The 9,140-nt window shown below is 62.6% G+C and overlaps 2 protein-coding genes across 2 annotated transcripts; one reads left to right on the top strand and one right to left on the bottom strand.

The window, feature by feature from the left end:
* The first annotated feature begins 271 nt into the window (after nt 1-271).
* On the top strand, nt 272-4,684 carry AGXT (alanine--glyoxylate aminotransferase). Its single transcript, XM_058812313.1, has 11 exons — nt 272-457; nt 573-765; nt 1,056-1,120; nt 1,192-1,292; nt 1,456-1,526; nt 1,836-1,920; nt 2,141-2,236; nt 2,901-2,970; nt 3,069-3,164; nt 3,368-3,496; nt 3,814-4,684. The coding sequence occupies exons 1-11, from the start codon at nt 293-295 to the stop codon at nt 3,919-3,921; spliced, it is 1,179 nt and encodes a 392-aa protein (XP_058668296.1). The 5' UTR covers nt 272-292; the 3' UTR covers nt 3,922-4,684.
* A 46-nt stretch (nt 4,685-4,730) lies between these two features.
* Nucleotides 4,731-8,889, bottom strand: MAB21L4 (mab-21 like 4). The gene is made up of 5 exons (XM_058812314.1): nt 8,427-8,889; nt 7,164-7,386; nt 6,217-6,370; nt 5,051-5,407; nt 4,731-4,899 (listed from the first exon to the last, which is right to left on the bottom strand). The coding sequence occupies exons 1-5, from the start codon at nt 8,884-8,886 to the stop codon at nt 4,807-4,809; spliced, it is 1,287 nt and encodes a 428-aa protein (XP_058668297.1). The 5' UTR covers nt 8,887-8,889; the 3' UTR covers nt 4,731-4,806.
* Nucleotides 8,890-9,140: the final 251 nt, after the last annotated feature.

A 9,140-nucleotide genomic window follows, 5' to 3' on the forward strand; every position in this document is an offset into this window, starting at 1 on the left:
TGCCTGGATACCTGGACAGTACTGCCCTGAGCACCAGCAAGGGGGCATCCCCCAAAACGAGGGGCCCAAGGCAGCAGGGACAGCACTGGTGACACATTAACCAGGCAGGGGAGGCAGCCAGGGGTAGAGTCCAGACTGGCAGTGGAGGGGCACCGATTTCTGGGTCAAGGTCCATGGGGACACTGGACACTGCTGGCACGGGATCCACCGTGCTGCAATGCTGGCAGCTGCTCAGGCAGCCTCCACCACTCCTGTGCTCTGGGCTCAGCTGCTGGGCACAGCGCGGCGTGCCATGGCCACCAGCCTGCTCCGCGTGTGCCCTCCGGGGGAGCTGCTGCGGCCCCTGGCCGTGCCGGAGCGGCTGCTGCTCGGCCCGGGCCCCAGCAACGTGCCCCGCCGCATCCGGGCTGCGGGGGCAGCCCAGCTCCTCGGCCACATGCACCCCGAGGTGCTGCAGGTGAGCCCAGCCTTCCTCCCCTCCCCTCCTCCTCCTCACCCCCAGGAGGGGCTGGAGCGGCTCTGCTGGGGCCGGAGGAGCAGGAGCAGTGCTGGCCAGCGTGCTGCCGCCGCAGGTGATGGATGAGATCAAGGCAGGCATCCAGTACGCCTTCCAGACACGCAACAGGCTGAGCCTGGCCCTCAGCGGCAGCGGCCACTGTGCCATGGAGGCCGCCCTCCTCAACCTGCTGGAGCGAGGTGACACCGTGCTGGTGGCCATCAATGGCATCTGGGGACAGCGTGCTGCCGAGATCGCCAGGAGGCTGGGTATGCTGGGGCAGGCCTGAGGGGACTGGGCTTGAGGGCAGGGTGCCCTGGTTTGCTGTCCCAGCCCTGGCAGTGCTCGGTGACACAGCTATAGAGAGTACTCCATTTTTTCCAAGAATGATGCCACCCCATTTATGGTGCTTTATGGCACTGGGCAAACCTGCATGAGGCCAGACCCTGGCAGGTGCCTCTGCTCCTGGTTCATGTGTGACCAGTTCCCCCATGGATCAGGTGACTGCCCAGTGTAAGTATGCCCACCCCTCACTCTCTTCTGCCCAAATTCCTGCCAGGAGCCAATGTCTGTGAGCTGCTGAAGCCCCCAGGCGAGTACTTCACTCCACAGGACATTGAGCAGGTGAGTGCTGGCCGCTGTGCAGAGGGCACAGCTGACCTCCAGCATGGTCACCTTCCCCCTGTGTCGTGCAGGGCCTGGTGCAGCACAAACCTTTGGTGCTCTTCATCACCCACGGCGAGTCCTCCACTGGGGTGCTGCAGCCACTGGAGGGGCTGGGCGAGCTCTGCCACCGGTCAGTGCATGGTGGACACTGGGGATTTATCTGTGCTGGGCTTTGTGTTGTGCTGGAAGTCGGTGCCAGTGAGACACGCAGCCCCTGTGGGGACTAGGGCTGCAGGCAGAGATGTGGCAGAGGAGGTGGCAGCAGCAGCAGGCTGAGCTCTGTCCTCCCGCAGACACGGCTGCCTGCTGCTGGTGGACGCAGTGGCATCGCTTGGGGGAGCCCCCATCTTCATGGACCAGCAGGGTAAGAGCCACAGTGCCATCATGGGCAGCCAGGGGACAAAGGGCTCATGGACAGGGAGAGAGGGCAGTGGGATCAGCAGCCCCTCAGCCTGCATTTTGGCTGGCAGCACTAGAAACTGGTCCAGTCTGTTCCTCTTGGAGACCATCAGCAGTGCCAGGAGCCCTCCCAAAGCAGCCTGAACACAAGCAGGACCTGCCCTGTGTGCCATCCTTGTGCTCCCCACCCACCACTTGCAGCTAGGTCAGAGAGCTCAGCATTTTCCTGCTGGGAGCCTCTGATTCCTCAGGAGCTGTCTTCCCTCCTGGGCAGAGATCGATGTCCTGTACTCGGGGTCCCAGAAGGTCCTGAACGCACCCCCTGGCAGTGCCCCCATCTCCTTCAGTGAGAGAGCCAGGTAAGAGCAGCCTGGCTGGGCGGTGATGGGGCTGGATCGCCTCTCTCCTGCTTCTGTCCTGCTCTGCAGTGCTATGGGGATGGAGCCCATCCCAGGGCAGTGACTGGGAGCTGGAGCCAATCTCAGCGCTCACTGTAGAATGGGAGCTCTCTGCGCTCCCTCCCGCCTTGGAGCTGGTGGGGTGAAGGTCCCCCCTGTCCCCAGCACTCTGTCTCACCAGGGAGAAGCTGCTGAGGAGGAAGACGAAGCCGCCATCCTACTACCTGGACATTAACTGCTTGGCGAACTACTGGGGCTGTGACGGGGAGCCGCGGAGGTGAGGCCTCTCCTCTCCTCTCCTCTCCTCTCCTCTCCTCTCCTCTCCTCTCCTCTCCTCTCCTCTCCTCTCCTCTCCTCTCCTCTCCTCTCCTCTCCTCTCCTCTCCTCTCCTCTCCTCTCCTCTCCTCTCCTCTCCTCTCCTCTCCTCTCCTCTCCTCTCCTCTCCTCTCCTCTCCTCTCCTCTCCTCTCCTCTCCTCTCCTCTCCTCTCCTCTCCTCTCCTCTCCTCTCCTCTCCTCTCCTCTCCTCTCCTCTCCTCTCCTCTCCTCTCCTCTCCTCTCCTCTCCTCTCCTCTCCTCTCCTCTCCTCTCCTCTCCTCTCCTCTCCTCTCCTCTCCTCTCCTCTCCTCTCCTCTCCTCTCCTCTCCTCTCCTCTCCTCTCCTCTCCTCTCCTCTCCTCTCCTCTCCTCTCCTCTCCTCTCCTCTCCTCTCCTCTCCTCTCCTCTCCTCTCCTCTCCTCTCCTCTCACACGGCTGCAAACACTCCCCACCAGCCTCTGTGCCGGCTCGGGGGCTGCCCCTGCCCTTCAGGGCTCAGCCCTGCCTCCCACCACCCTGCCTGGCTGCTGCTCAGGTGATGAATGAGGAGGGAGGATGCTGTGCCTCAGTTTCCCCATGAGCACGGGGCTGCAGGCGAGCCGAACCCCTCCGGGTGCCCCTTGCAGGTACCACCACACAGCGCCCATCAACAGCTTCTTCAGCCTGCGGGAGGGCCTGGCCCTGCTGGCAGAACGGGTGAGTGGCACCGGGCGGGCAGGGCAGCCCCAGCGGTGCCCGTGGGTGCCTGGAGGTGCCTGTCAGCAGCAGAGATCTCCCCTGTGCTCTGCCCGCAGGGTCTGGAGAGCTCCTGGGAGCGGCACCGGGCCAACTGCAGCCAGCTGTGCCAGGGGCTGCTCGACATGGGGCTGGAGCTCTTTGTGGAGGAGGAGGTGGGTGCAGGACAAGCCCACCATCACCACCATCATCACCAGGGAGTGGGGGCAGCGTGAGGACACAGCCCTGAGCAGCTGGAGATGTGCCTGGGCAGCTTTTGATGCCAGGGAAAAGTCTCCCTGCTCTGTGATGCTCTCTCCTGGCGCTGTGCTGGGGTCACAGGGGCCGTGGGACTGGAACCAGTTTCTCTGTTCCTCAGAAAGCCAGGCTGCCCACCATCACCACCGTCAGAGTGCCCGAGGGCTACAGCTGGAAGGACATCACGGCTTTCCTGATGGACCAGCACGGCGTGGAGATCGCCGGGGGCCTGGGCCCCACGGCCGGCAAGGTGGGCACAGCCCTGCCCTGCTGCTGTGCCCACGGCTGCTGGGCACAGCTCCCCGCCTTCCCTGCCCCTCCCTGGCTGTCCCATTGCCCGGGGCGACGCATTGCATCCTAACCGCACACAATCACCGCTAATTGAATAACCACGCGCGTGATTAGTAATTAGCGCGGTGACACCTCTTTATAGGGAACGGGGTGTTAAATGCGAGCGAGGGAGCTGCTCACAGCCCCTCACACGTGGCTGGGTGTCCCTCAATCCTTCCTGCCGAGGCACAAACACTCATCCTCCTCCTCCTCCTCCTCCTCCTCCTCCTCCTCCAGGTGCTGCGCATCGGCCTCATGGGCTGCAACTCAACCTGGGACAACGTGGAGCGAGTGCTGGGAGCCCTGCGGGACGCCCTGCAGCGCTGCACCCGCAGCCGGCTGTGAGCCCCCGGGCACTGCCTGGCATGCCTGGCACCAGAGGGACTCACTGCCTCCCTGGGATGCTGCAGGAGCCACGTCCAGCAAGCCAAGGCGCTTGGAAAGGAGCTGGGATAGCAGGGGCATGGAGAGGATGGCTGTGTGAGGCATGGCTCAAAACCACTCAACCCATCACCCCACAATGGCCTGGCCCCTCAGTTCTTTCCCTTCCCCTGGCCCCAACGTGGTGACCCTCAGCAAGCTGGCAGGGGGCTGGATCAGGGTCCGACCACAGGGTTCTATCCCTCCCATCACCAACACCTCACCCTGCAGTGCAGAATGGCAGCCATCCCCTCCAGGTTCTGTACCATGCAGTTCCCAGTGCCCAGCTCCAGAAGGGGCTGTGTGTGCCCTCCCCAGCTCCACCAGGGGCTGTGTGTGCCCCCTCCCCAGTTCCACCAGGGGCTGTGTGTGCCCTCCCCAGTTCCACCAGGGGCTGTGTGTGCCCTCCCCAGCTCCACCAGGGGCTGTGTGTGCCCCCTCCCCAGTTCCACCAGGGGCTGTGTGTGCCCTCCCCAGCTCCACCAGGGGCTGTGTATGGCCCCTTTGCATGCCCCAGTGCCCAGCTCCACCAGGGGCTGTGTATGGCCCCTGTGCATGCCCCAGTGCCCAGCTCCACCAGGGGCTGTGTGTGCCCCCTCCCCAGCTCCACCAGGGGCTGTGTGTGCCCCCTCCCCAGCTCCACCAGGGGCTGTGTGTGCCCCCTCCCCAGCTCCACCAGGTGTGCTCTCTCCCCTGTAGCACCTTTCCTCAATAAAATGACACAGCAGCACGCTGCTCCCTGGCCCTGCAGCCCTCCTTGCAGCCCCCCAGAGTTCTGGGACCCCCCAATGAGGCAGCAGCAGACCCCACTCAGCTGTGCTGAGGGATTTCCTGGCGGATCCTGGCGAGGAGCTGGGATGCTGCAGAGCGGCGTGCGCTGTCCTGGATCCGGAACACCTGGAACTAAAGTGGGTGAGGAGTGAGGGGACAGGGCTCCCCACTCTGCCTGAGCCCCGTGGCCAGCACTGCCAGCCTTCCACAGCCCCCCAGAGGGCTCAGACTGCAGCTCATCCCAAGCTTCCTGGCCCAGGTGGCTCCTGGTGCTGCCCCGTACCTGGCTGAGCAGGATGTCAAAGTAAGCAGTGTCCCAGCAGGAGCCATCCCTGGTGGGGAGCTGCAGGAGGGCTCTGGTCTCCCTGTCTGCCTGGCAGCTGCCACTGAACACGTGGAGGCCAAAATGGAAGCGGAGGAAGCGCTGGGGGTCCCAGGCAAAGCTCTCCACTTTGTGGTAGAGGGAGGCAAGGTCTGGGGCAGCTCCTTGGAAGAGGTTTTCCACTGGGTTCAGGAAGTGGGGCAGGTGCTGGGTGGCTAGGCAGCGGAGGAGGATCACCAGGAGCCTGTAGACAGAGCCCTCCAGGTCCTGCCAGTCCTCTGGGGAGGGGAAGAGCTCTGTGCTCCACAGCAACACCATCTGTGAGGAGGGAGAGAAGAGCACAGGGTCAGGCCTGATGCCAGGAAAGCTGTCCCTTCACACCCTGCAACCACTTGTGGGGCTGAACCCATGGGGGCTGAATCAGATCATACTTTTCTGAAGGCCATATAAATATATCTGCCCTTTAACTTGAAAAAAAAAAAAAAACAACTCACAACCACCACCCCCAAAACATCAAAGAAAGCAAAGTACACAGGATTTGGGTTCCTTGGAGGTGGAGCCACTCTGTAAGCAGAAAACCTCTTTATATTCTTCTTGACCCTCGGCTTGGAGAGCCCTCAAAAGGCAGGGCACACCTGGATTGTGCCACCAGGGGCTGTCCCCAGCATGGCCAGCTGGCTCCAGAGTGTTGAAAGCAGCTTGGGTGGGGAGAGGAGGTGTTTTCTCAGCAGAAACAACACCCTCAGCCCTGTGCAGGCACGTCCCAGCACACCAGGGCATGGGGAGCCTGGCAGTGTGGCACAGGGATGCCATCCTGCAGGCCCTGACAGTGTGGCACAGGGATGCCATCCTGCAGGCACTGGCAGCCTGGCACAGGGGATGATGCCCTGCAGAGCCCCAGCTCTGAATGCACCAAGTGTCTTCAGTTGGAAGTTCCTGGAGTCCAAGGAAGAAGAATCAAAGCCCTCTAACCACGGCTGGCAGCAGCACAAACCCTCCCCAGGCACAGCCACGGGCTGCTGCACCCCAAACCCTGCAGCCCCCAGTGTGTGGGTGCCTGTGCAGGGGAGCAGCCTTGGCTCTGCCTGCCCAGAGAGCCACGGTCCCAAGCATCAGAGCCAACCCACCTGGAGGTGCTGGAAGGTGAGAGGGCCTGTGCCAGCCTGGCCCCCCCAGTCCTGCTCACGCAGCTGGTCCAGCAGGCGCAGGCTGTCCACACGGGGCCCCTGCAGGGAATCCACTGCCCACAGCAGCTTCAGGAGGGGCAGGTGAGTGGAGGACCTGGAGGAAGAGAGTGGGGTCTGCTGGCGGGGGAGAGGAAGACCTGCATGCTGCCAGGATGGGGGGAGCGTGCCTGCAGAGGGATCCCTCCATGGCACGTATTGTCCCAGCCAATGCAGCACCCTGGATCTGCAAGATCCTGCTGGATCCACCTCCTGTGCTTGCTCTGGCAGAGCAGAACCTCAGAGGTGTGGAGAGAGATGTGTGGAGAGAGCAGTGTTCCCATTGCTGAGCAGCTCCTGCCTTCCCAGGAGGATCAAGAGTGGGGTGAAGTGGGGTTGTTCTCCCCTATGTGTATTAGGGAGGGGAGCCTGGGTTGGTCCCCAGTGAGAGGCTGGGCATCCAGCTGGAGCACCTTGTTCCCAAAATACACATGCACCGGTCCAGCTGCCTGCTCAGCCCCTCCATGGGGGAGGCAGATATGTCAGTCCAGCCCTTTTTTGTCCTGCAGCCCACCTTGGGAGGGAGCTCATCACCCTGCTACTGTCTGCACCCCAAGCAAGGATTTGAGAGCTGCCTTCTCTGCACAGTTGGGGTGCAGTTACAGTGGATCATTTCAGGGCCTCCTTCATTTGCATTCCCCCTCTTTCCCTGAGCTGTCTGAAACTTGGCTGAGGTTTTTTTGTCCAACACAGAGAAGAGGGTTTGAGCATCATGAAGGGGTGACTTCAACCCCTGCTGACACATCCCCACCCTTTCCCACCCTCTTTTTGCCTCCAGCCAGCAGTGCTGCCAGCCAGGGGCCATCCCTGGAGCAGGGTCACCCCTCTGCTCATGCAGCCGAGCCTCTCACCTCCAGCCGAGCGGGGAGGCAGGGACAAAGTGAGCCTCCTCCGTGGCCCTGCTGAGGCTGCCCCCGGGGAAGCCCCGGTCGCTCCGCCGGCCCCGGAGCTGCAGCGGCTCCTGCTGCCTCCGCACCACCGGCACGATGTCAAAGCGAACGGGCTTCCAGCTGCCGCGGATCAGCAGCGAGAGCTCCAGGGCATCCTCCCGCAGGTTTTCAGCGCTGATGTCACCTGGATGCAGAGGGTTTGGCAGCAGTGAGCAGGTTGGCACAGCCGGTCCCGCAGGCTGAACCAGCACCCGTGGCCGTGTCCCACCCCACTGGAGTCAGCCCTTCCCAGGGCTGCATCTGGGTGCAGTTCCCGGTAAAATCCCTCTCCCAGCCGTGCTGGGGTGGTTTTTCAGGAAGAGGCCTGGCAGGGGTCAGGGTCAGGCACAGCAAGAAGTCTCCAGCAGTCAAACCGAGCTGTGTTTCTGGGGGGCTGAACAGTGCCAAGAAAAGCAAAGCAGTCAAAAAAAAAATGGATCGGGAAAGGTTCATTGCTTTGTGGGGGTGGAGGAAGGTGAAGGTCACTGGCTTGGCCACGGAGGAGGAGGGGATGCTGGACCTGCTGGGACTGGGGTAAGAGACTTTCAGAGCCACTGGTCCTCCCCACATCACCCTTTCACCCTGGCTGGGCTTTCCTTCAAGAAGCACATTGGGAGATGGAAATGCATGAAGAAAGCAAAGTACACAGCTTATGGAGCAACTATGGGCAATTCCCAGGGTCCCCTCCCACCATTTCCTTTCCAAGGACACTGCTGCCAGCTGTGTGTTCACAGGGTCAGACCCATGCCCCAGGGTCCTGGTCCAGCTCTGGTGCACTCCCAGCTCACTCTACAAACAGGGAGCAGGGGGCACCTGGAGGCCAAGAGATGGAGAGGAGAATGTGCTGAGGGTAAGCCAAGCCCACCAAATCCTTGAGCAAACCCTATCTGGGCTGGGTGGGTCCTGCGCCCACCAAGAAGGGTGCCATCCGCACCAGGTGAGGATGACTCTGATGCCTGGGATACCAGGGAACAGTTTGCATCTCCGTTCCTCAGCTGGGGGCAGAGCCCATCCCAGCCCACAGCAAGGTGCTCGCTAACCTGCCCCTGCAGCTTTTGGGTGGGCCACATGCCCAGGAACATCGGTCCCAGCACGTTTCAGAGGGAGGGATCACTGCCAAGCTGGGGAGCTGGGCAGGCCCTGGAGGCAGTCCCTGCCTGGGAAGCACCGTGCCAGCGTACGCACCTGGCTGCAGCAGGAAGAGGCGTTGGCAGCGCACGATGGCTGAAACAAGGAGCTCTTTCAGGCGCTGCAGGATTTTGCCTGGGAGCAGGCAGTGCTCCATCCCATCCACAGCACCAGTCCAGTCCTCCAAGTCAGCCCCAGGAGAGCAGAGTTCCAGGCAGCAGGTGCTGAGCTCTGCAGGATGCTCCGGGCTGCTCCGGCGTGCCAGCACTCGCAGCGTGTCACCGTCAATGCGCAGCGGCACCTCCAGAGTCACGGCGTCCTCAGAGGCACAGAGAGAGAACTCGAAGGCCTCCAGGTTCCTGGCGTAGTCCACGAGGAAGCGAGGATCCCTGGCATGGACACTCTCCAGCAGGGTGAGCAGGATGTCCTCGGCCCGCTGGAAGTGCTCCATGCGCTGCCTCTCGCGGGACAGGATCACGCCGAGGTAGCTGTGCCAGAGGGAAGGGCTGGCTTCCATGGCAGCTCTGCTACTGATCTACGCTGCTCCAGCAGCAGGAAGGGTTTGTGTGGGTGGGGAGGGCAGGGCTGGGGCGGGCGGAGGGAAGCAGGGCCGGGCGGTGACAAGCACCGAGTGCTGGGTGACACCCAGGGACAGGTACAGGGCAAACCCAGGGCGGCGGCTTGAGTCACACCGTGTCCCCTCTCCCGGCGCTCCAGAGGGTGACAGCGAGTGTTCAGCTGCTGGGTCATGCCAGGGGAACGCTGTGCTCT

Source organism: Ammospiza caudacuta, chromosome 11 (genome assembly GCF_027887145.1).
Source record: "Ammospiza caudacuta isolate bAmmCau1 chromosome 11, bAmmCau1.pri, whole genome shotgun sequence".
In the NCBI taxonomy this organism is placed as follows: domain Eukaryota; kingdom Metazoa; phylum Chordata; class Aves; order Passeriformes; family Passerellidae; genus Ammospiza; species Ammospiza caudacuta.